This window comes from Diadema setosum, chromosome 11 (genome assembly GCF_964275005.1).
Source record: "Diadema setosum chromosome 11, eeDiaSeto1, whole genome shotgun sequence".
NCBI lineage: Eukaryota > Metazoa > Echinodermata > Echinoidea > Diadematoida > Diadematidae > Diadema > Diadema setosum.
This window is the reverse complement of record NC_092695.1, coordinates 24012406-24039653: the sequence shown is the minus strand read 5'-3', so window position 1 is coordinate 24039653 and position 27248 is coordinate 24012406. Positions and strand designations below refer to the sequence as shown.

The following is a 27248-nucleotide window of genomic DNA, read 5'->3' as shown; positions in this document are numbered from 1 at the left end:
GACTTTAGGCCCGTTCACACACAAGGGAAAAAGTGCGATTTAAAAATCGATTTTCTTATCGCGATCAAAATTTCGAAATTTTTTCCAGTGTGGACAGAAAAATCTCACTAATTACCGCGATCCTTATCGGGATCCAACTCGCACTATTAGTGCGATTTTTCAGAATAATCGCGATTATTTTGCCAAGCGTCGTGTGTGTGAGCGCGATCGAGATTCGGAAATCGGTATTTTTAGTCCCACCGTTCGTAGCGCGTGCGAAACTCTATTGGGACTGCGGGGTCAGTCTTCGGTCATGCAAGATTCGCGCATGCGCAGTTTGGCCACTGATCGTTCTTTCCTTGCTGCGAAGTGCGATTTTTCCCTGTGAATGAACGGTCGAACAAAAAATCGAAATTTGGATCGCGATTGAAATTTCAATTTTCGTTGTTTGTGAACGGGCCTTTTGTCTCTAGTCCTGATAAACTTTGGAAAATGGAAGCCAATAAACTGTTTCATTATGAGACAATACTTGAATGTCATAAAGTAATAATAACTATTTCTCATTAAGTGTTTTTGTAGGGACCTGATCAAAATGCTGTTACAACATACAACATTTATGAAATATACATTCAACATTTATCATTAATTATTTATACATATTCTTCTCAGTGATTGTGTATTTTTCTACGCAGTACTTGTGGGGAGGGGGTATAGGCATTCTTCTAACAGTGAATCACTGATTAATGAATTAACATTTCATAATTTTCAGCTGATGCCATCAAACCATATGTAGGCGTGTGTGGGAATGTGTGTAAGGCAACAAAAATCTTTAGTATTGCCTCAAGTAATTATGCTTGATGAAAGGACAATCTGAATATCTTAATACACATATTTATTATATATTTATTCAGTTTTCTTTACCCAGGGTAGCCCACCAGTGGTTTATAGTGGCTCTGCAACAGAATGACAAAATATAACAGTTAATTCAACATACACATTCATAGCACAACACAACATACTACAACACAACACAACACAACACAACACAACATATCATCGTTATGATACATTTAAACCTCTCAACTATTCTGAATTTTGAGGAAAGAGTTTGAATTTTGACCATTCCCAGCTCTTTCAATAGGAGTTTCTATTTTTCTTGATGATTTTACTACACACTCCTGTGGAAACTGCCCTTTCTTTCCAACTTTTGATCCAAATTATCCCTATTTTTCTGTCAGAAGGGTTAGGAGGTTTGCACATTTTGTCATTGTGGTATCAGATCAGGAAGAGAAGTCAAGAAATCAACAAGCTTTGCAGTGTCAAAAGCTATCTTCAAGAAGGAAGCTACAGTCAAACCTGTCTATAGCGGCCACCCAGGGAGATGAAAAAAGTGGCCGTTATAGACAGGTGGTCGCTATAGACAGGTTATCCAACTTTGTGTGCATTGCCTACATGTACATGTATCATCGTTGTATACATCTATAAGTACTTACATATACATGTATGTGTGTACTTATGCACACGTGTGTTTCATGCATTGAACAATGCCAGTATCACATGATTTATATACCCACAAAAAATTGTTATGTTTTAAGGCACGGTTACTAAACTGTTTGCGGCAGATCTGCGGCAGATCTGCAGTAGACTGTTAATGATGAATATTCATAAGTACGATTTCAGGAAGAGGTTGTGGCAGATCTGCGGCAGATCTGTGGCAAGATTTCTACACAGGTATGCAGTATGCGAGAAGTCTGCCGCAAGTTCCTTTCTGTGGCAGCCTTCCCGCAGATCTGCCACAGACTGTTCCTGCCGCATACTAGTATGCGGCCGGTCTGCAGCAAAGCTTGGTTCTGCCGCATACTCCCGCTTACTCTTGCCGCAGACTAAAAAGTATGCCGAAGACCTGCGGCAAGTCTGCCGCAGATCTCCGGCAGACTTTTCTTTTTCTTATGGGAGTGTTTATGAAATTGTTGCACAGTAGCATGTGTACTACACTCGTGGAGAAAGCTTAACACTAGTGCAGTTTTATGATTGAATGAGTGATGAATGCAGCAGTGGCGGATTGCCCAGGAATGACTGGCACGACTACAAAGCATAAAAACATGCTGAATTATTGGCTCGGCTACTGCTCCATCGGGTCTGTGGCCGCTATAGACAGGTTAAAATCTACCGCGGGAAACAAAATTTGTGGCCGCTGGCTGCGTCAGACAGGTGGCCGCTGTACACAGGGTCTTTAACAGGGCTTTTTCTCTCGGGGGGGGGGGGGGGGGGGAATTTTTCAGTGGCTGCTGTAGACAGGTGGCCGCTAAGGCAGGTTTGACTGTATGTGAAAGTTCCAGGTATGTGCACAGAGAGATGCTACCTTTAGCCCACATTCAACAAAAAGTCAAAATAGATGTGTTAGATAATCTCACGAATTGTTCTCATCTTCTCAGTGCCCCACCCACACAAACAACCCTTATGTTTACTATCATGACAGTCGCTTGTCACATGAATAAACATAGCTTTCTCCTTGATCAATGTAGCCTTACCTGCAGCTTTCCAACTGGACCTAGAATAGCAAGGAAGAGATTGAAATAAAAGACTTTAAATATGATTAAGCCTGGCAAGAGAACAATACACAACCAAAAAAGACAAATAGAGGAAAGAGTTGCATTCTGACCACTGACTCAAATCAGTGGTTACTGAGCAACTTAGTTCAGCCCATTGTCATTTGTGTGGGCATTCATCCAGTGTGTCTTCTTAAAAACCTGTCTGGAATGTTCTCTGGATTGGAGTTTTTTTTTTTTTTTTGATAGACAGTGTTTGTAATGAGTCATTTAAAGTAATCATTCAACAAGTGAACGAAAGGAAATAGATTTTTTTTTTTCCCATTAGTGTAGTTCTTCTGTACACACGAAAGGTAGGGTTAAATATCGTGAGTCCAGAAGTGGGATACATTGCACACATTGGATATGTGTAAGTTCATTCATGGAGAGTACATATGTATATAGGCCAACTTGTTATGATGGATTTTAAGCGCAAATGCTGCCATCGATCTTGCACTGTTCATTCCTCTTTACAGATGAGAGAAGAGCCGAACATCAATTAGTGATTGTCACTATCTGCCAAGGTTAATTGAATGTTTTCCCACTGGAGTCATTGGTATCACATTAGAGATAAGATATGTTGGTAACATGATAGCCAGTACAAACTGGACAAGGATAAATATCTCTTTCCTTGTTTCCTTGTAACGTGAATGGTCACTATGAGCTAAAAGGCATGAAAACATGCTTGTCATAAAAGAAAGGAACACTGCATAGTGACATTTTTTTTTTTCTCAGAAAAGCTGCAATGCAAAACATCCTTTCTATATACATCAACATGATGAAAATATACTGGTAGTATGTGCTTAAATGGATGAGAATAAGACCCAGTGTTTGCATTTTTGAGTGGAAATATTGATGATAATCCATGGAAAACAAAACAAAGGCAGACAGCTATTAAAGCAGAAAAGTCATTCAAAATCCATTCTCTAGCAGCATTTATGAAGTGTGCCTTTTCAAGTTCTTGATTTTAAAGTAGGGCTGAGTACAAATGAACCTTGCCGCCTTGTCCAATTTGCTGAACCATGGACCAAAGCAAAAGTCAGTCAAGTCTACCGTCACACCCCGCCATGAGAACTACCAACCAACAAGACAGGTATTAGTTAATGGATAACCTTGTGAGGAAGTCATTAAAATCTTGAGGACAGATTATGCTGTTAGTTCAAGACATTGCTAACCTTTAATGTGCTTGTTGTGGCAAAAATTGGGGACCTAGCAGGGTGAGGGACTTTGCCATTTTGATGACGTGATGATACGGGCTTCAGTACCAAGTTTTATCAGAAGTATTTGCCTCTTGTAGTAAACAACAAATTCACAATGGTGGATAATCAAACAGATTGTGCAAATTTACCTTTCAGCGATCACAGAGTTCGCTTGTCATCCTATATCATATTTACAAACAAATATTGTAATGCTTTCCTCATAGACTAGAAGGAAACTGATAACTGTTTTACCACTTTATGCGGATCTTCATGATTTGCATGTTTTGTGTACAACTCAAGTCAGATTTTTCTGTAATTTTGTCAGATGATTTTTAATCTTATAGTTTCATCTCACTGTTTGGAGTCATCTGGTATTGAGTTTGCCTTTAAGATTCATGAGTTTGCTTATAGTATCTTCAAAGAGGAAACTTGCTGGAAACATTGCAAGAAGAACAACCATTGCACTTCTAAACAAAAGAAGCCTTTCTTACCACTTTTTGTCAAATTATGACAAATGTTTTGAACTTTGAACAGCCTTTTGATATATCTTCGTGTCTGTGGGAACTTGGTGCATCCTGTGTAAATTCTATTTGGATTTCTATGTGTTTAAAAGGATGGTGCAGTATTGGTACAAGTGGGAATCCAGCATTTAACTCTTTGTGAGATACTTAGAAACCACTTCATGAAATGTAGAAAAGCATAGGGGGCCTACAATTCTTAGAGGGTTCTCAAATAGATCATCAGCAAAAAATATTGGAAATCTCAAGCCCAATCTCAGCCGAAACTGTTGAACTTGTTGTGTGGAGAAAATTGCTTGTTGTCACAAGTGCAGTTTCATTCTTACAGGACTGGGGCCCTGTGTTCTAAAGAGCTGTGACCAATTAATGCTGCATTCCTTCCGTAACATGGTTAGCCACTGAGGTGCTAATACCATGGTATATTGATTTCAGTGTCATTTGCAGTGAAATAAGGGCACACAAATTTTGGTATGCACTATGCATATGAGGTGTAAGGTCACTGAAATTGTGTGGTTGTGCATAGCTAGTTAGCTTGTTAGTAATGCTGTGAGAATGGTTCCCACAGAAAATTTAAGTTGAAGGTGATTGTCACTCTCATGGTACTTTGATTGATCCATGCAATATACCAGATGATGACTTCTTTTCTAGGAAATATACAACATATTTAAAATACTATTCCTTGGAGGTGTTTAAGTTCCTCAATAGTATTTCAAACCCTTAAGATGACTCATTCAGTATGTTGCCTCTCACACCAGTCATAATCTAAATAATGTCTGATACCACAAATCCATGTAAAATGCACCTATTGTTCAATGAAATTTGGCATCACATTTTAAAATAACACTTGGAGACATCAGTTTCCACCCTCTTCCTCATAAATCGTACAGCCATTGCTCTTCCATTTCTTAATCAGTATTACAGGGAAGAATTTCTCTTAGCAAAGTGCAGCTACATTTCCCAATTCTGCTCTGTCTCTCTTTCTCTCTCTCTCTTGAAATAGCACATGGACCCATCATTATTCATCTACCCTAGGTTTGAAATAATTATGGATGTACTAACATTTACACATTTGATTTTGTTTTGTTATATAACCTGTTGAGGACAGGCTAATTTTGCTACAACACGCATTTCCCATAGATATGTGCCGGAGTATACTTGGGGCTAGTCCTCAGCAGGTTAACACAAGGTCTCATGTTAACAGTTTCTAAAGGGATCAGAAGAAGAGATGGGTATACTGGGTTGACTAAATAATGAGAACAGGAAAATTTGTATTCCATTATCATCATGATCATGTACCACTTAATAAATGAAAGAAGTGGCAATCAACAGACTCTGACTTATATATACTTAGCTTTTGTGATTATACCACTGCCCTCTCAAAATTTTTGGAAGTCACAAGTGCCTGAGTACACTTAAGTGCAAATTTGAATTCATCAGCATATTCCTTCTCTATCTGTAATGCCCCATAATGTATAAATGTCATGTAGTTGAGTTCCTACCCCCATTCCTCTCTACCTTGTATGGACACACAAACAAAACTCTCTGGATTTTTTTTTCTTCTTTTTCCTTTTTTTTTTTCTTTCTCTCTGTCTTATTTAGACCTATTTTAAAAACAGGAAGTGGAAATCACTCCAGAAGGGTTTTGCTTATTGTTCTTGCCAAGGAGGGGATGAGATCGCTTGGGGCTGAGAGACCAGACTTCTCGAGTCCTACTCCTTTTCTGGGGTCTGCCTGGATGGGCACTTCAAGCCTTTTGTTGGCCTCCCTGCAGAGGGGATCAATAGCGCTCAAAGACAACTGCACCACAGGAGAAACAGGTGAGGGGAGAACATCCAACATCTGGCTGTACATCCCTTCTCACATCCTGCCTTCATTGTTACTTCTGGAGGTGTTACAGACAGAAAAACAGAATTCTTTATAAAGGCAACACTACTTACTTACATCAGATGACAAGAATATTGCATGTGGGGGGGGGGGGGTGGCTATTCATTTTTCATGAATGTGAATACATCAATAGTTAGGTGTAATCTCGGCTGTCTGTTTTAAAACAAAGTCAAAGTACATTATTCTAACATAAGAATACATAGCATTTCTTTGCACATCAAATATAATTCATGATATGTAAACACCCCTATGAAAATCCCTTGTAATTCCTACATTTTTTTAGTGTATCATTTTTGTTTCTTTTTGTTGCTGACACTTACATGTATTTTGTTTAGCAGTGGTAAATGAAAAATTTCTTCAGTGCTGCACATATAATTTTTTTCTCAAGCAAATCTGATCATTTTTATTGTGCTATAATTGAATGAAAAGAGAATTAATGATGTGATATATGTTGAAAAAAGTAAAAGACCATCATATCCTTATCCATGTTGGTGCTTGTTGATTTTGAGAATACAAGAGGATGCTGTTTTGACCCCTTTCATATATATTTTTTTAGTTTCTTTTGGCTCAAATTTTCATTAGGAATAAGTATTACACTAAAAAAAAAAAAATGAAATGGTGAATCCAGCCTTTCAAATTTTGTCACTCCTTGAACCTTTAGCAAATGTTTTGAATTTAAATTTAACACTCGAAATGTTGGATCTACCATTTCATTTTTAGATTGTACTGAGTGCATATGAATTGAAATTTTACGAGGGTTTAAAGGGATCGTATAGTTTTGGCTGAGACCTAACTTCAGGTTTCTAACATTTTTGGGTGAGATAATGAGAAACTAAATTATGAAATATGAAAGAGCATGTAATTCAAAGAGAAATTCAACGTTTATTTGATGAAAATAGGTTTTGAAATGGCCGAGATACGCAAAATAGGGCAATCCTAATAAAAGGTGGGACCCACCTTTTATTATGATCGCTTTATTTCACTTTGTTTTTGGATGTCTCAGCCATTCCAAAACTTTTCCTCAAATAAACTTTGAATTTGTCTTAGAATGGTATGCTCTGAACTATTTCATAAGTCGTTTCTTGGTATCTCACAAAAAGTTAAAACCCTAATCCTTGCCTCCACCAATACTGTAAAATCCCTTTAAAGTAAGTATGATTATATCATGATTGACACGTAGACAAGACAGTTGTCGTTTGATGGAAGTTTGTTGCACTGTTTCAGAGAGAAGAATTTTCTATCTTTTTTTTTTATTTCCTGTAAGGTGAGGAATGCTGGTGAAAAAGACATGACACCAAAGAACAATATTGACAAGCTGTGGAGCTAGTCTCATCAAATATGCAGGCAATGATTTTAGACGTGCTATGATGATATTTTGCTCTAGTTGAAAAGTGCAGTGAAACTCAAATAGAGTGGGCTTCAGAATGTACATCTGCACACATTATTTTAAGACAGTGAGGTTGGAGAGAGAGAGAGGGAGAAAGAGAGAGAAAGAGAGAGAGGAAATGACCCCATTCACACATATAAGATAAACCTGATCTTCTCTAGCATAACCCAGTCCATCGATAAAGAAATGACGCATAAAGAATCATCGTAAAGCCGACAAACCGTGCAGACGGTAAACTTGACCATTCTGGAAAAGTTTGTATCATGTGCAGTTTCCCACTGTGCATGTTGTTGTGGTCATGATGTCACCCGTAGTGTGAAATACAGGGTCACTTTTCACGTGCGCTCGCATTAAGCCCTGTCCAGGTATACCGTTCCATGGTCGCACATGGACATGATGGAATGCTGATTTGTTATCGAGTACTAGTTCAAAACGATGCTCTGACCACCGTTTCGTTGTACATTGCTTCGTTATACGTTGTTTCAGTAGTCAGCGTTCAGACGTATAAATTCATTGTATAGCTATACTGTTTTGGTATAGCTATATACTGTTTTAGTACATATTTTTTGTGTCTAAACACCCTGTAAAACCAATTCTATTTTGAAAGTGGGAATGGGGACCCACACAAGCTAGCTCACATACATGGATATATAAAAAAAAAATAAAAATGAGACAAGGGAGAGAGAGGAAGAAAGGAAGGCAAAGAATAGTTATATTTTGTCACCACGGACAATGACAAACATTAGCAGGGAAAATATGCATACAGCAATGAACTAACAGTCAAACAGGATGGTTGCAATCACAAACAAGCTCCTCTACTCTTTTTTCTTTAGGCACACACCTTTGCTCTCTGTGTCACCTCTTCTCTGGCATGGAACAAAATATTTAACTCTGCTGTCCACAGTATGCAAGTCTTGTTCCCCCTCCCCTGCGAACACCTTCCACTCATGCACGTATCCAGCAAATGGTAATATCAATTTCAAAATTGGATTGTAATATCGAATATGAAGACACAAAGCACATCAAACAATGGAGTCAATATTTGTCGTTGGGAATTGGTTCTCCCACTTGTTTTTTGTGTTCAGTGATGGAATTTCTTAATGGTTCATCTTGTATGCCCAGGTGATCGATACACACGCACCCTCACACAGACACACACACACACGCACACATTTCCCACTTTGTTAACAACTATGCCTATGCTCTTTCACGTCCCTAGATATTAAAAGAACAACAGGAACAACCCCAAAACATGACATATTGATCATCTAATCATCTATCACTGTTCTGATGTCTTTTATGGCATGATGCTGCCAGGAGATGTCTTCAGTTGTTTTTTATACAGTGTTGGAGCTTTATGAATTCTATTCTCTCCGGACATGTAATATGCACATACAAACATAAAAGAAAGAACAAAAAATGTGTCATCATATGCTTGCTCCATTTGAGATGATGTGTAGATAAAATGTAAGATTAGTTGAAAACTTTCAATTATGACTATAAAAGGTGTTATACATTATGCAATGTAATAAATTATAACGACAGGGTATAACACAGTATCATAATGTTAGGATGTGATATTATACAGATATTGCCCTTTTAAAGATGTAATATAGCACCTGACATCCCCTTTGGAGTTATATTTTCCCCACATTATTGTCTTGAGGGGAAAATATATACTTCGAAGGAACTGTAAAGTATCATATTACAACGATAGGCAAGGCAATGTATGTTCAGGGAGGTGCTAGAGAAGGAGAGGCAACTAAAACTCTCCTTTGAAATCATGCGCGGCACCGCCGAGAAGTTATGCGTTCAACTAGAGGTGTTACCCATGTGCTTTGACAAAAGAGAGCATCAATAATCGGGACTAGCGCTCTCACATCTAGAAATATTTGCTCCTACTGCAATTCGCTCTCTCTTTCAATGTGATGGCAACAATGAATTTGTGTACCTTGAATTGGAGCAGCAAATCAAAATGCAGTGTAAAACTCACAATTTTAACAGCAAATAGTTTAAAAACACGCTGGAACACGCTTTAACGGAGTACTTTATTTGAAAGATCAAAATATCCCTTATTAAAAGATAGAAAATTAACATGCGGAAATGTGCGCATTATAGAAAAAAATAGGTTTTTAAGAGGGCCTAATTTTCATTTCCTTTCGATTTGCGAATTACGAAGAAACTAGAAATACATCTTAATAATATTGAATTCTTTCCTAAACTATTCTAAATCAATTCGAGTATTTCATATAAAATTTTGCGGTGAAATAAAGCTTGTAATTCAACGAAAGGTGAAATGCGTTCTTCGTCTCCGAACTTCGTCTTGCAACTAGAGCGGTGCCGAGCATGACTTCAAAGCGTAATGGAATGCTAGACATCCCATTGTAACGCCTTGAACCCAAACATGTGTTTGCATGAATTACGAAGAGTTGCCACTCCATCTCTGTAACACCTCCCTGGTATGTTATATCACATGGCCTACATAAAAAATGCACATCATTTCATTCTAGCCCCATTGGCAGTCAGTGAAATTCTGGAACTAACAGTACCTGATGTGATGTCACTGCTCACAAAATATAACAATTTCGATCCTTGTTGCATTACTGATAGTCACATGATTGCATTATGACCAATCATTCACCAGTATTCGTGTAGATCGTTTACATATTCTAAAGTGTTCTATTTTGTGACTGTGCTCCAGTGCATTCATGTATGATAAGTGGACATTAAGGAATTTGCAGATGTGGCCAAGCCAGAGATGCAAGAGGGAAATTATCATATCACAAGTTTATCAGCATTACATTTTATAAACTCTGCTAGTTAGCCCTGTTTTAGCAAACCTTTCAAACTAGAGTTACTGCGACCACGTCCGGGTAGTGCCCAGGTAATCTTTTTTTACCCTGCCTGTTTAAAAGGTCCCCACAAAATGTTGCTAAGATGTAGCAGTAGGTTAACTTCTACCCTAGCCAGCTAGGGCAAAGACCCTGACATTACCCCAACATTACCACAACAACACTTCTATTAGAATGCAAGTGCGTAACATTACCTTGATAACTCAACATGCATGAGCAACATTGCGGACAGAGAATGATTGACATGCTACGTGCCGATCACGTGCATGGATTGTAGCCACTGATCTCTATGTAGTTGAGATCAGTGATTGTAACCATGTTTTGTTTGCTGGGATGATTGCCTCGCTAGATGTGCACAATCTTGAAAAATAGGTAATGCTGGCCGGTGGGCGGGCTAGTTGCATTTAGACACACCCCCTTCATGGAAACCTACCTGGAGAAGGTTTTGGGTGTATGTCTGTTAAAACGGTACCCCTCGCTCTCTCCTGCGGTTTTATTGCCCAAGGCCAAGGATATTGTTCTCGGGACGTTGTCCTGACGTTGCTCTTACGTTGTAGGGGTGTAAGGTCTGTTATAACAGGGCTCTAGATTGCATATGTGGCCGATCTTTTCTCATGACATTTCCCCTGACGTTTGAATTCGTCTGCTGAGAATGAGAAGGGCGTTAAGTGGTCTTCAGTGGCAACTTAACGCCCTTATCATTCCCAACAGATGAATTGTGATATCCAGTTTTATTGGTAGAATCCAATTAAATCAATGGCATGTATGCTGGGAGACTATCAGAATTTTGTAATAGTGAGAAAAACGGGACAGTATCAAGAAGCAAACTATGTCAATGACAAGCATATCATGCTTAGAAATGTGTTGGATTTAAATTGCATGAAACATTGGGTTACAGCTCGTCATTCTGAAAGTTCGTTATTCCGAAGGCTCTTTATTCCTAAGATTTGTTATTCCAAAGGTTCATTGTTCCGAATTTCATTTTCGGATTAACCAATCTTTGGAGTAACGAACCTTTGGAATAACGCCACAAATTTTCAGATTAACAAACCCTTTTTCATTTTTGGATTAACGAACCTCTAGGTATAGGGAATTTGCGTGTTTGGGATTAACGACCCTTCAGAATAACGAACCTTCGGAATAGCAAACCTTTGGAATAACGAACAGCACCCAAACATTGCATGCTTTCAATCAGTATGCTTCAGGAGATAAGGGTGATTACCTAATGGTCAAAAATGCTGTAAGGAAGGTATCAGGTGTTATATATCATCTGAAGTTAATGTGTATGTCGGGTAATATCCCATCCTTCAGCCCTGTGTATTTCTTTTAACAATAGAATTTCAACAAGCGAAAAGAAACTTTTGAGTGTGCTCTATATGTGTAAAAAGAAAATGTGTGGGTATTTTGATCGTACAGAATGAACAGTCCTTTCTTTTACCCTCATAAAGTATGTCACTAACAGTTATATGAAATGATTATTCACCAAGAAAGAACTTGTTGACTCTGTTTCTGTATCTTTAGTCAAAGATAAGATTTATCAAATTATAATACTGTAGGATGTTTAACAGAATAATCAGCAATTTAATAACGGTAGCTGACGATGCTCACATTAAACTTTGTACACTGTGTACTTTGGGTTTTGCTTGGCTGCATTGCTGTTTGCACTTCTCTTTCCTGAAGAGTAGTTTAATAATCTCTGCCCATCTGTGATGCATACTCATACAAATGTTTTTCATTTCAATGTATACCGGTAGTATTGTGTCAGCTGGTTAGGGGTTTGAAGATGAGCTATCATTGGATGCTCTTATGGAGGGATGTTTGTAACTAACTATCGGAGCTGAGATTTTGCTGAGGGACTTTGTACCTTCTGACACAGCATCTCAAACTAGACTTGATTAGATATTTTGCGATTTTTCTTACAGCAAGATGCATGTTGGATAGTTTTTGTCTGGCATGAAGTACGTGAGTTGGTATGGTAACAAGCCTTTTATTCTTAAGTGATTGGCCTTTGGTGTCCCTTTATACAAATAGAAGGCATGCACCAACACACCTTTGGCCTTTGTCTGTGCCCCGAACAAAGTGAGAAATGACCTGTGAACAATATAGTTCATTTTTTTGTACATATATGGCACTGCAAATTAATATCAAATTTGTCCTTTAAAAAAAAAAAAAAATTGGCCCTTGATTTATAACCATCAAAAGTAAAAAAAAAACAAAACAAAAAAACCAAAAAAACAAAACAGTCAAGATTAGCACCTGAACAGTCTGTCTGCTCTAAGATGATTCTTTATACGTTGTTTCTTTATCGAGTTTTGGTATAAACTGGCTTGCATCTGAACAGGGGGGTCAGACACACGCACACTCGAAATCATTGATTTTGAACTCTGGACCAAGAGGAAGTGACTCAAGGGCAAGCAAACAAGAATAAATGAAGATGTGTTTGATCAGGGCCTGCTAGGGCATGTGGCTGTATCACACTGAACCCCCCCCCCCCCCCAATAAAAAAAGAATGAAACCCAAGACAAGAAAACCACACACACACACACACACATGCAAAAGCTCACTTGACATCACTATCTCCCAAAAAGTTTTTCTTTCACTACTTTGATAGGCTTTAGTATTCTCATTTGTCAGTGAGAAAAAAAAAATTATTATTATTTTTACTTTTTTTTGCAACTTACTTGATTTGGGTTTCTGTCCTTTCCTAGTACATGTAATGCAATTTTTCATGTTATATTTATATTATATGTGTGTTTCTTCACACTGTTATATAAGTACTAATGCCTTGCTACCCAAGTATTTTCTAATCCAATTCAGGGAATCTGAATTGGATTAGAAAATACTCTAGCTTGTTCTTGATTTTCAGGAACCTTTGTCACAAGTGGCAGGGATGAATTGAGCAAATTATCAAATGTGCATGCATTATGCATGCAGATTTCTTTTTCAAGAGTTATATGATTGATTCGACATGAGTCCAATGCTGCAAGGTACGATATACCCCAGTTTGTATTACCTTATCGATGCACAGATGGCTTTGCTCTTTTTGTTTTGATATAATTACATCATAATTTTACAAGCACAAGAGGTAATCATTTAAAGAAGTATTGGCAAGGTGAAGTACCATGGTACCCATGCAACAAATCTGAGAGAAAGACATGCCTTTAAGTTGCTGCTAGATTTTAAGTTACAGTGGTCAGGTAAATGCGATGCATATGATGTTTTCTTGAGTTCAAGAAGCAAGCCCTTTTCAAGCCGTTCTACAATGCATTCAGTGACTTGAGTGGCTACGTTCAAAGCTAAGTCAAGCCCTCGGTAGCTGTGACTTCTTGCCCTTTTGCCCCATTTATGGCCTTTGTATCTAAAGATTTTCTTGACAAAATCAGGGCTCTCCTGACCCAATTCTGTCTGTTTTACCATCAGCCTGGGCTAGTTTTCTGACTCAGAAAGCTAGCCTGAGTTTCAGACTTTGTGACTTAAGATTAAACCTTGGCAACTTTGCTCTGTGTTCTGATAAATGCTGGTTCCTGAATTTGTGACCTCTTCCCCATATTGTATCTGATCTAGTATGAAGGGAGATAAGAGATGTATCCAAGGAAGTAGCCTTTGTTTATTTGCACATGGGTATAAGGAGACTGTTTATGGACTATTTAGTGCAATATTCTACTGTATGAACTCATTGACATGCCCCTCCTGGTTAACAGAGAATCAAGAACAATTTTTGAAAGATTTAGTACTGTTCAACTTTTTAAACTGTTGTTTCCAGCTATTGAGATTTAAATTGTTATTTTTATGTATCTTTTAAAATGAATGGAACATTGCATCAGAGCAGAATTTTCAGACTTTGATACTCTGCATACACAATATACACTTGTATTTCACAATGGTTGTAGTTTCATGAATTGCAGTGAATTAACTGACATTCCAAACTTAACAATTAACATGCCAAAATACTACCTCTCACATTGCACACAGATGCTATGTTTATCATCTCCATGGTGGAAAATTGCTAACTTTTTGCCTTTACAAGACATAATGATAGTTTCTCCTCCTTTGTCTGTGGTTTCAGATAGGAAATCATCTCAAATCATTGGTTCATGAAATACTACACTCTGGGAATATATATGCTGCATACAGCATAATGCATTGCAAGCCAGTCCTAGAGCATTACAAAAATAACTCATCGGTAATCTGAATGGGGTTAATTGAATGTTACACACTGTTGGCTCTACCCATCTCATGACTGATCAAGGAATATGTTATTCAGCAGTCCTATTCAACTAATGAAATTGAAGGCTACTTTGATGCAAGTAGCAAAAGGAGCCACACTGATCTTTATTTTTGTATTGTATGTATTTATGTATGTAGGCCCCCTATTCATATATTTACTTATATATTGCACTTACTGTCTATGTACAGAAAGTATATAGAACAGAAAACTCTGGAAAATTCTGATTAGAATTTGTGATCAGGCTTCCAGAACCAACGCGGTTGACTTCAAAGGGCCCCGGCTGAGGCACATGGACACGACCTGACCTGCTCCAAAGAGGAAATGGTCATGCATGAACAGATCAATCTCCTCCACACTTTTCTCTCTTGTTTGTGCATATATTTTTTTTTTAATCCCCTTCATCTAGCCATGATTTATGCCGGCTTCTTGCATGAGTACCCAAGCCCATTATTGAGTCAAGTTTCTGGGTTATTTCATTTTTTTTCACCCCCTTTGTTTAGGATAAAACAAAAGGCTGGGGAGAATTCAGCGGAAGTTCACGCCTGCCTGCTCGCTTTCCACCCTTCATGGCAGTGGTGGTGCTCCGCCAACCGCCAGGCGAGCCATGTCTGGTTCACTCCCATCCCATCACTGGGAATCTGCTGGTGCAGAAACGAAATAAAGGGAGGAATTCCATGCAGTGTGGAGTTCAAGGACCGACGTCAGTACCGGAATCGGGTGGGCATGAACTCTGCTTTTTGAGAGACATACTATAAGGTTTTGTCAAACTTATCTGCCCTCCTTGGCAAGCCTTCCAAGGCAAGCCCTCCAAATTTCCACATAGTTTTGTTCGAACATGACATTTGGCAACAGCATCATCCAAGATAAATTTTAACTACATAGTATATCTCGAGATAAGTGATAAAAGCGTGCATTGAATTTTTTTCTCATTGCTTATGTTAGTAAAGATATGGAAGAGGTTTTCTTTGAAGAATTGAGTCTTGTCCCTCACATATTTGCTACTCGTGCACAGAAATACAACCATATTCTGGAGACACCCCAAGACAAACCTCATATGAGGAAGTGAAATGCAAACTTTGCAAGTAATAAAAGCATATTTTGGTGGTTGTGCAATCAGAGCCGTAAAATAGCTTCAATTAAAAATGCCAAAATAGTATAAATGAGCCATTAAAGGACAAGTTCACCTTCATTAACATTGAGAGAATGTAGCAATATTAGTAGAACACATCATTGAAAGTTTGAGGAAAATCGGACAATCAGTTCAAAAGTTATGAATTTTTGAAGTTTTTGTACAGTCACCGCTGGATGAGAAGACTACTGCAGTGTATGATGTCACATGTTTACAACAATATAAGAAAAATATAAAGAGAATTTCACAAAATTTCATCTTTTGAAAAAAGTACACATTCCCTTGACTCGTTACTGACATATGTTATGGGTAATATTATTCCCATTGCCTTTAGAAAGAGGCAAGTCAAGTGCTCTTTTATTATGCGAAAAAAGTGAAAATATGTTGAGTTTTCTTTACATTTTCTTTATACTGTTGTACTCATATGACATCACGAGCCTTAGTAGTCTCCTCATCCAGCGGTTCCAACACAAAAATTAAAAAATTTAATAACTTTTGCATCGATTATCCAATTTTCCTCAAACTTTCACTGATGTGTTCTACTAATATTGCTGCATTCTCTCAATCCTTATGTTATGAAGGTGAACTTGTCCATTAATGCATGCACAGGTCATACGTTGTGTATGTCCATGCATGTATAGCAAACAAACAAATGATAACTTGACTCTTGGAAGCATTGAATCAATTCTTTCAAGCTTGGTCATGATTGATGAATTTCAGAGAAGTAATCCTGAATATTGTGCAAAATGATCAAATTGTGCCTCAATTCCTAATGAAGATGTGGAGGTACTCTACAGAAAACTTTTGCATTTAAATACTGACAGTCGTGAATGTTACATAGGCTAGCATTCACATACTCACCGTGGCATGAATTATTGTGCTTTTTCTCATACTTGGGATTTGGATTATGATGTTGATAGCACTATTCAGTGGGATTTTGTGTCCACACAGGCAAAAACCTATAGATTTGGAATGCGATACAAATCGTGTGTGTATCCTGCCAATTCTCGTCAGTGTGAATCCCACTATGCAGTTGAAGAATCTCGCTTCACTGGAGTTGACCGTTACCGGTGAGCATATGCTTCGATGCACATATTCATTGACGGGCAGTTCTATTCTTGCAGGTCTGCACTTATCACTATTCATTGATACACTTTGAAATTCCATAACTTTATCATCTAACATCTGATTTTGATGAAGCCTGAACCATTATTGTTGTCTAATTCTGTAAATTTAGATTTTGGAGAGGGAGGTGTGCACTTGAACATTACAATAATATGCAGAGTCACTTCACATACCTATGTACCATACAGATCAAAAGTAAAACACTTATCATCTAAACTTGTTTCCATCTCAGAGAGTTTTAATGGATAGCAGAAAAGTTTCAGAGAGCATTGCTTGCATTAACCAAATATTTGTAAGTCACAGGCATTTTTAGGCTGGACAGAACTGCATCAGAGTAGCAGAAGTACTGCACTAGTTCTGGGATGGTCTTTTTTGCCACTTGTACCCCTTTGTCTAACCATGGTCCATGGTCTAACTGTCCATTTGTCCTTCTGTCTGTTAAACTGTTTGTGTATCTCTCTAATATATGAATATGTGTGTATATATATATATATATATATATATATATATATATATATATATACATATATATATATAGATGAAAAAACTGGTTTGAAAAATGAAAGACACCATCTCTGCATTCTAGGAATAATTTGTGGAGTATTTGAGGTCACACATTCCTCAAGTTCAATGGCTGTTAAAAAAAAAGTTGTGTGGCTCTGTTTATTTGCTTCCTATAACACACCTGCAGTGGAAATCATTAGCAACAATGGGTGATAGTCGAGGTCACAAGTCTAACGGGCGAGGACAGGTGCTCACGGCATAAAAACTTTGCTGTCGTGAAGAACTCATTTCACCCAATGGCGTCTGAAGCCACGGTCAGACCGGGTGTTTTCCATGCCTGCCTTGGAAATGTGTGGGTGTGTCTGTGTGTTTGTCTGTCTAGATGTTTCCATATGTTTGCATTCTTGTGCATTTATTCATGACTTCCAGTCGGGACAATTCCAGAAATACTCAATGACTACAGATGGACTCTGATGGTAAACATCCTCAGTAGCTAGAAAAATGCACTTTGCAGCCAGCCAAGTACTGTGTATTACCATTTAAAAATAGATCAAATTCTGAAAGCATGATGGAGGTCAATGACCAAGTAATGTAACAGGAAAGATGCGACTAATTGAAAATCATGATGCATAGAATTCAGTTAACACTGTTTTCATATGATTATGATGTCGCATAGTATACATGGTACATACTCTCTTACTATTTACATGAAATTTCATTTCTGTCTTGTTTTCAGTAAACAAGCATTTGCATATAATGTCTGTTCGAGATTATCAGGAAAATCATTGTAATCATATTCCTAGATGGAAGAAGTACATTCATTTACCAGAGAAAAAAAAATACACCAGCCCTGCCAAAATATTGGACTAGTAGTACATGAAGTAGGCCCTTCACCTCATAGAAAATCATGGATGTTGATGATATGAGTGATAAGTAAGTCAAAACAAACAAGCAAACAAACCAACAAACAGACACCCTAACTTTCCACATGAACATGAATGGACTGAAGTCGTCTATGTTCTTGTGAGAGAATACATGAACAAGTTTCATGACTTGTGTGGATAAGTTCGGTCAAAAGGTCACTTGACTTCCCACATGCTTGATGTGCACCATGTGTTTCCTCCATACCTCAAGCTGCTTCATATCACCGACACATGCTAGAAGAGCTACCGCCGGAAACATTACATCTTCATAGACTGGGCGCTCCTATAAGTAGCGCAGACTCCACAAAGATGTGAACATGATCTGTATCGTCTTATATGCATCATTTGGATGTGGATTATATACTGGTAAACACTAATACCTGATAAGCTATTTTAAAGTTAAAGTGATACCATGGTACTATGACAGGTAAAGATCATAGCTTGTCTGCCCTTGTTCAAACATTTGTTGATCCAGAGCTTCGACTCTGCTACATTCAACAAAAACAGGTTCTCTTTGAAGAAAATTTCCCTCAAAGTTTTGCACCGACCTGTGTCACCATAGACTAGACACCATGCAGGCATTGTTCACCAGAAAATCTTTCAATGTATTTGTGTAAGTTAGTGTTGTGCTGGCACAGTAACTGTTTGATAAGATGGACATAGTATTTCTTTTTTTATTGACTCTGTAAATATTAATAGGAAAAACTTTGGAAATTGCTAGGTTTGCTAGCATACTGCTAGCGAGAAACTTGGGACTGCTGTGGACTCTTTCTTTCCGATGTCTGCGTGGAAGGGGGAGGAGATGTATTTTGCAGCAGACTTGTGTTGTTGTTGTTGTTTGCACTCTTCATACTCCAGTATAGCCTTTCGTCCCCTCTCTTTTTCTCTATCTTTCTATATCTGTACCAGCTCTTTTGCATGCTCCCAGCGATCATTGGTTCTGCAATTTCCTGTAATTTTCGGTGTCAATACGGACTTCTCATGAGGGTAGAATGCCTCCCATTCATGTGTAGGGACAGGCGGCTGGATTGAATTTGAATTTGGTATGCTGTGATTCTGACATGCCATGGCTAATGCTTCCAGCAGATCAGCACTTAGTCTCACCTCCAGCTCTCACCTAATATTTATTTCCCCTTCTCACCAGCCCTTGTCACCTTTTTTGTCTGAAGATGGTACTAGGCTCACCTAGTACCTCCATGGTTTTGTTCCACCATTGCAATAAATGTCATCTGGTCAGTTGACATTTCGTGAGCAAAGCAACAAATTAGAAATTAATTCTGCACTTGACTTCAAACGTAATGTTGTGGTCAAATGATTGAGATGGTAATTGTGGTATGCCATGAGCAGATATGAAATATGCATTACCACTACCAAAATGGTATTCTCTTTCTTGATATCTGCCCACATTCACCAGACCATATTATCCCGCTGTAATTTCATCGCTTTCATCAAAATTACTTATTTCAATGAAAAACCTTTTGTTGTTGTTGTTGTTGCTATATGTAAATGCTTCTAACCATCAAAACGGACATTGAGTACAATGCAAATGTCTATTCTTTCACTTGGTGATTCGGTTTGCATTGATTGTTGGAGAAGATTACCCATCAAAACCTCTTGGAATGAGGCTAGTATCTGCCCAAATCAGTAAATACCTCTGCATGATAATATCTCCATCTGTCTAAAAAAGAATGCATGTTGAATTTTCCAGCTCTTGTTTGTCACGATATTTTGAAAAGTCCCTCACCCTCTTTTTTTATTATTCTTTTTAATACTCTACTCATCTCTCTCTTTCCTTCTTTTTTTCATTTTGTTTTTGATTTTCTGTGCTACTTTTTCTTTTTCTTTTCCTCATCTTCAAATGTTTGATTCCCTGGTTCCACTGGCCTGTTTCCACACAGGCAGTATACCACTGATTGCTCCCCCTCCACGATGTGTTTTACAAACTTTTTGTGAAAGTGTGCCTGTAATAGGAACATATCTCAAGCCCTCACTTCTCCAGTCTTGTCATTATAATGTCTGTGCCATAAATGTGCTATGTTATGCAGTTTATATGTTTGCATTCTAAAATCATAGTAAGTATTGTTTTATAGTATCAGTGTCATATATCAATGAGTAAATGTACAATAGTATATAGAAGAATTTAATACGAACATATTTTATTGGTATAACAAATTGGTGCTGTCGTTGTTATGTTTCCAGTGTTCTACGTCTTACAAGCTTGGCTTTTTAGTGAAACACTGTTTTCCATCGTTACAATTATTTACTTTTTTTTTGTTGCCATGACAAAGTGTATTGTTTCTTTTTTTTATGACATCATTCGTGCATATACTTTATATTGTATTTAAAAAAAAAAAACTGCCCTTATCAGACGATTGAAAGACAGATCGACAGCTTTGATTCATGTTTTCTCTTTCTTGTTTGATGATGGAAATAAACTATTGAATTGAATTGAATTCGAATTCAATTGAATTCAATTGAATTCGAATTGAATTGAATTGAATTGAATTGAATTGAATTCAATTCAATTCTATTCAATTCAATTCAATTCATTGAATTCAATTCAGTTCAATTGAATTGAATTGAATTGAATTGAATTGAATTGAATTGAATTGAATTGAATTCATTTCATTTTAATTCAATTCAATTCAATTCAATTCAATTCAATTCAGTTATATCTCCCCCTGTCCCCTATTCTTCTTATTCATTCTCTTTCTCTCTTATGTCAGTGTGACATGGTCATAGAGCTTACAAAGTAATTATTACAGGAAGGCACTTTGGAAAGAAAAGCTAAAGTTTGTCCATGTATCATTAAATAAGTATAATTTGTTTTGTATTGCTCTGTTTTGAAAATAATCCAGCCAAATTTTTCAGCTCAGTCCATTCTTTCTTATCAATGCAAAAAATTGCAGTAACTAGTTTCTTCCCTTCCGTTCTATCTAGTTGAAAGAGTAAAAGTGTATGAAATCTCACCTTTACTCCTTCTACAACAGAGACTGTTTTTCTGTTTCATTCCCATTTTCAAGTATGCCTAACCAGAGACTCCCCCGGTGTCTTCTTTGATCCGTTAGGAGAAATATTCATTTTAAAGATTTGTGTTCTTCTTCAAAATGCAAAGGAAAAAAATCTCTGTAATACCCTTATACCACGTCAGGCAATATAGTGTATCAACTAATGATTTGAATACAAAGTCAAGGTTTCCCCAAACATTGTGTATTACTCATCTGGGATTTTGACTTCTTGTTTAAAGGTCCAGTTTACCTTTGGGAGCAGTGATTTAAAAAATGTTCAAGATATCACATTTGATCCATATGTGTAGGTCTGTTGTATCATAAAACATCCTACCATATGAAATATTTGCAATGAAACCTAAAATATAAGGATATATCAGGGTTTTTCTCAATAAACCGTAACTGTATACGGTTTAGTCTGGAAACATTTTTATTATAACTATTGTTCACATTCTGTGTATTCAACAACACTTAACATTGATTATACAGATTCAAATTTTGACAGTGGTCGTTTCTATCCCTAACTCACATTTTAGAACTATTTTAAAGCACTAATGCTGGGTTTTTGTTTTATCCACAAATGGTAAACTATGCCTTTAAGTATCAAAGAAGCAGTTCTATTGACCGATTCGGGTTCGTTGAGGGCAGCAGACATTTTATGGCACTGGGCGCAGCCATGAGCTCAAATTGCGGTTTCTCAGCCAACCCCCCCCCCCCCTGCTCTCCCCCACCCCCTGGGCAACATGTTTATCGCGCACTTGTAACAAAGGTTCGCGCACTAAGCAAGCATTCACGCACTCAGTACGAGAGGCCCATTGGCTAAAGCAACCATGCATCAGTTTTTCATTCTGCGCGCGTGCTAATGTAAGGAGAGGGGTGGGGAGTGGGAAGGGGGGGGGGGGGTCGGCTGAGACACCGCGTAATGGCGCTGCCCATGCCAAAAATACACATAGCGCGTCACAGAATCGGTCAATAGCCTACCTTGACAAGTCATAGTGGGGAATGCTATAAAGAAAGGGAATCCTATGGAGAAGATTATAACATGGCATTCTAGTCCTGGTTTTTGCCTGTTTTTGCTGCACTGCCAAATTTAACTTTTCCTCAGATAGTTAAAGGACAAGATCACCTTCATATACATAAGGACTGAGAGGATGTAGCAATATTGATAGAATACATCGGTGAAAGTTTGAGAAAAACTAGACAATCCATTCAAAACTTATGAATTTTTAAGTTTCAGTGCCACCATTGTGGATGAGAAGACTACTGCAGTTTGTGATGTCACATGTGTGGAATGATATAAAGAAAATCTAAAGAAAATATACCATATTTTCACTTTTCTCGCATAATAAAAGAGCACTTTACTATGTCAGTAGTGAGTCGAGGGAATGTGCACTCTTAAAAAAAATGCAATTTTGTGGAGTTCTCTTTATATTTCCCTTTTGTCATTCTACGTATGTGACATCATACACTGTAGTAGCCTTCTCATCCAGCAGTGACTGTGCAGAAACATTAAAAATTCATAACTTTTGAATGGTTTGTCTGATTGTCCTCAAACTTTCACCAGTGTGTTCTGCAAGTATTGCTGGAGTCTCTAAAGCCACATGTATATGTATGCTTGCAGTCATTGGAAAATCATAGGAAAATAAGTTAAATGGAAAGACACCAGCAGTATCTTGTTCTGAAATCATGGAATGTGTAATGAAAGGGAAATTCCCTGTAAAATAGCTGATGTGCAATCTTGGGCCCCGCAGTATTGCACAATAACAGCAACACCTACTTGTGTTTTTTATTTTGCCTGAACAGTATTTCGAAACACAAATCAAGTCACAGTATTATGTCTGCATTGATTAAATATTTGATTTGATTCATACTGGAGCTGAGGTCAGAAGTGGGCCTTTTGCAGTCCCACAAAAAAATCTGACCTTGTTGTAGAACAATGCCACATTGGCATGAGTTTCTGTTACGAATAATACCACCATAATCAGTTGTCATTCTTGTCTCTCTCCTTCCGTGTGGGAATGTGTATGTCAGTGTCATTTGCATTGGATCTACTGGAAAAGAACATTAGCATTCACAGCAGTGTAAATATGAAAACAAACTACTGCAAAAAGAAAAAAAAAATGATTCCACGATCACAAGTGCATGAAATAAAGACCTCCCCCCAAAAATGTTTCTGTTCCAGTGCAATGGCAAAATATTCTAATCTTATCATATGAATCAGGTAAGAGTACCTTCATCATAATTGTCTTTCATGACCTAGAAGTGTGGACAGAGAAGGTTGGCCTGAATGAATTGATTTTCATTCGCTGTCCGCCTGGGTACCCTAGAAAACCACCACTTGCACAGGCCTGGATAGAATCGCCCGTCAGCGAATATGTACACCAAGTGTACGCTCATTGGTAACAGTCAACTCGAGTTGAGGATCTTCGGCTGTGTGTGTGTGCTACAAATAAAACTGTACATGGTTTGTTACTGGGATTCCCAAATTATCTAAATCAGGTCAGCCTTCCCAATAAATGGTCACCTCATACTACCTGGTCTTTCAGTAATTTTAATAAGAAAACACACTCTTGCACATGCACAAAACAGTAGCAACACGTTTTTATATAAGTTATTGCCTGTGATGGAACATAAAGGAAAGTTTAATACAGCATTACCTTTGGCACATGTGATCTTCAACTTGGTCATTAATTGGCATTACCAATGATGACTATCCTGCTCTAGATGTCAGTGGTATTTTACGATCTCGAAAGGGTTATTTCAGATTTGAAAGATTTGACTCCAAATTATGTAAATGTTCTCCTCCTCTTACCACAGAACATAACATAGCTTTCTGGAAAAACTGAGCACATTTCTAACCACTTGGTTGTTAGCTGTCCCATGGACTCCCCTTTGTTCATTCTTGCCACTGGTCTGCTCAGGGAGACATTCAATCTCCCCAGCTGTCAGAAATCTAACGCATTACCTATCGTAATCCTGTGCTGTCCCTGATTGACATATAACCAGACGCTTGATACTTTAGACCTTCCCTGATGTACTGCCAGCGATTCATTCATTTTCATTTTAATTCCTTGTACAAAAAGGATCAATTAGACATGCCCCTCCCCTTCTTTCTGTTGCAGAGGGCGATAATACGTCTGTAATGATGGCTTCACTGAAGGTGGGCAAAAATGGCTGACAGCTTTATATACGGCAAGTAAATTGACTCCATTGTTGCCAGTAGATTCACATATGACAGTCAAATGTGTACCTCTATTGAGCCTGATGCCACCGTCATTAAGGGGTGAAAAATGACGAATGGCTGTAATGAATGTCTTTATAGCATCGCTTAGGGTGAAACGTACATCCTATCTTGACAAAAGGATAAAAAACTGAACAAAGAATCTGTAAAAGATAAAGAAGGATAGATACAATGGAATATTTCCTTTGAAAGGTAGGGTAGAGAGACGTATGCCATCCTACAGTTAGACGTCAATCCTTGTGGGATACATTATATTTAATGGATTGCTTTTTCTCTTTTTGGCATCCCTCTTCGGGTTGATGACAAGGAGTGTGTGTGTGTGGGGGGGGGAGGGGTGAGGGAGTCAGTGGGGATTGAGTGTGCTGAATAGAATCAGAAAAGACAAGAAAATATGAATAGGACACACATATTGTTGTCTAAGACAACTCCCCCCCCCCCCCCCCCTCCATCCATTTTGCTATGCCTGCTTGGAAAGGTAGATTTATGAGTCGATTGCCAAAGCACTTGAAAATGTTTGGGAAGGTCTGAAGCATGCTTTAACCAAGGAGCCAGCACCACATTTCCGGACAGCTGGAAAGAGACTGGCAGCATGATGAAAGGATTGGAAAAAAACATCTCCAGAGCTATGAATGGAGGGCTAATGACTGGCTTACCACAATGTTACCCAGCATCTTTGCAATCAATACAAAATGTTGGAGCATGCTTTGACCCTCTGTGCCATGAATAAAAGTGATGAGAAGGAGACAGATAGATAGATAGATAGAGAGAGAGAGAGAGAGAGAGGAAACATTTACGAATGTTTCTCTTCTTCTGTGAAGGCCATTGAATCAAATCAAAACATTTCTCGTATTAAAGGGAATTAAAGGGAAATCTTTGTATGCCTAATCCTCAAGATTATCGAGTCATTGCACCTCATTAGTGGCCAGGAGTGAGCCAGACACGACTCAATGTTTCCCCCTCGAAATAAACAGTCAACTTTCTCCAGGGCCAGTTAAATTGATTGAATCCTGATTCCAGAAATTTGATACTGGCATATGCTAACGAAATCATTTTCCTCCAACCAGGGAGACTCTCACCTCCCTGCTCCAACAGATAAAGTACCACATGTTATTAATTCGTGTCACCTTGCAAAACAAAGGTTGTTTGCCTATCGGATTAAACTGAAGGGCATGCTTTGCTGGAGGCTTATGTAGTAAACATCCCCTTTTAGGGCCAAAATCTATTTCTCTTTTCCTTTTTTGTTCTTAAAAGAAAACCCTATTCTTGGCTGATTGCCCTACATAATCACTGTGGTGTTCTTTTTGCACTGATGAAACAGCAGGTAACAACAGTTTCATTTTGTATGAAATGTGATAAAAGTAAAAAACGAAGAAGCGTTAAGATCATTTGACTGTAGAATGAGAATTAATAAGCGCTGATGTACTGTGCCTTGCAATAACTGCCCAACCTCTTTATCCCTTATGAGAGAAGAAAACTGTTGCTAGGTCATTGATATCACTCTGTGTTGCTTCTTCATTCATTCCCCTCTTTACTTTACAACCTACAAGGTAAGGCTTTGATAGTACTTTGTAATTTTGTAAAACTGGTATTGCAGTACTTTGCAGCTATTTAAAACATTTATCAGGTGGCATAATTGCTTGAAAACATGCCAAACAAACCTAAAAAAAGACATTGTGGGTGTCGCATGACCTCTCCTAATACTACAGAGGATAATGGCCCCTAGAATTACATGATTACTGAGTAGTTGACATCTGCCTGCACTGCAGTGAAAAAAAAATGCTTACCACAGATAATAGGCTAGAAAAGAGATAGGCCTTGTAGAAAATATGCAGAAAGCTTCTCTTTTTTTGTACCAATGGTAGCGAGACTTTCTGCCAGTATACAAGTGTAATTCTTTTAAATGAGTTTTATCAGTCATTTGGAAATTACACCCCTTCAATAAAATGACAATGTAATGAAAAGAAGTGGAAGAAAAAGAATGCAGAGGCAGATGAATATCTTAGGAAGTTCTACCTCAAACTCAAGTAGATGTGCCAAATGAGGGTCAAGTAGGTTGGGTCAACTAGTCTACCTTCTCAGTCCCACACATGGCAAGATGTGTCACTACAGTATATAAGAGACAACATCTGAATGGGTTACTGTCCATGCAGAGCATGTTTCAGAGAAAGAATCACTTGCGCTGATACAGCTTTGATGTGCTAATATGTAATATCGCATGTAATACTTCTTTAAAGAATAATTCACTGTGGATCACCCAGCACCCTCGTTTGGTCAAAGTATGTTTCTGACATAGGTTTGACCTGAAATGTTTTCTCAAGGCAACTGGCAGATGACTATAGTCCATTCAAGGAAATTACGAATAAGTTATATGGGAAACTTGCTTTACTGACAACTCACTTTAGTCCTAGTTAGAGCATACTTTGAAGATCAATATATCGTTAATTTCAGATTGTCATAGCAGGGTAGCAGAATAATTTCATTAAAAACAGGGAGAGGGTGCAAAGCTGGCTACTACATTTAAAACCATTCTGGGGTGGTTTCTGTAATAGGTGTGACATATCTGTGAATTCCAGACTGCAGTGACATGTTCCACTGGTGATAAGCAGCTGTTGCTGAAATTTCTTACTTGGAATAATCTTATCTTGGGAGGTGCTACGTGTAACATTTTGGAGATAGATTACAA

At 38.0% G+C, this 27248-nt stretch overlaps 1 protein-coding gene across 1 annotated transcript in view; it reads left to right on the top strand.

Annotated features, from left to right (window-relative positions):
- LOC140235366 (uncharacterized) overlaps nucleotides 1-27248 on the top strand; it is a 46808-nt gene that overhangs the window by 3706 nt on the left and 15854 nt on the right. The window contains exon 3 of the mRNA XM_072315395.1: nucleotides 15136-15352. Within this exon, the coding sequence (XP_072171496.1) occupies nucleotides 15136-15352 (217 nt within the window). The remainder of the gene's footprint in view (nucleotides 1-15135; nucleotides 15353-27248) is intronic.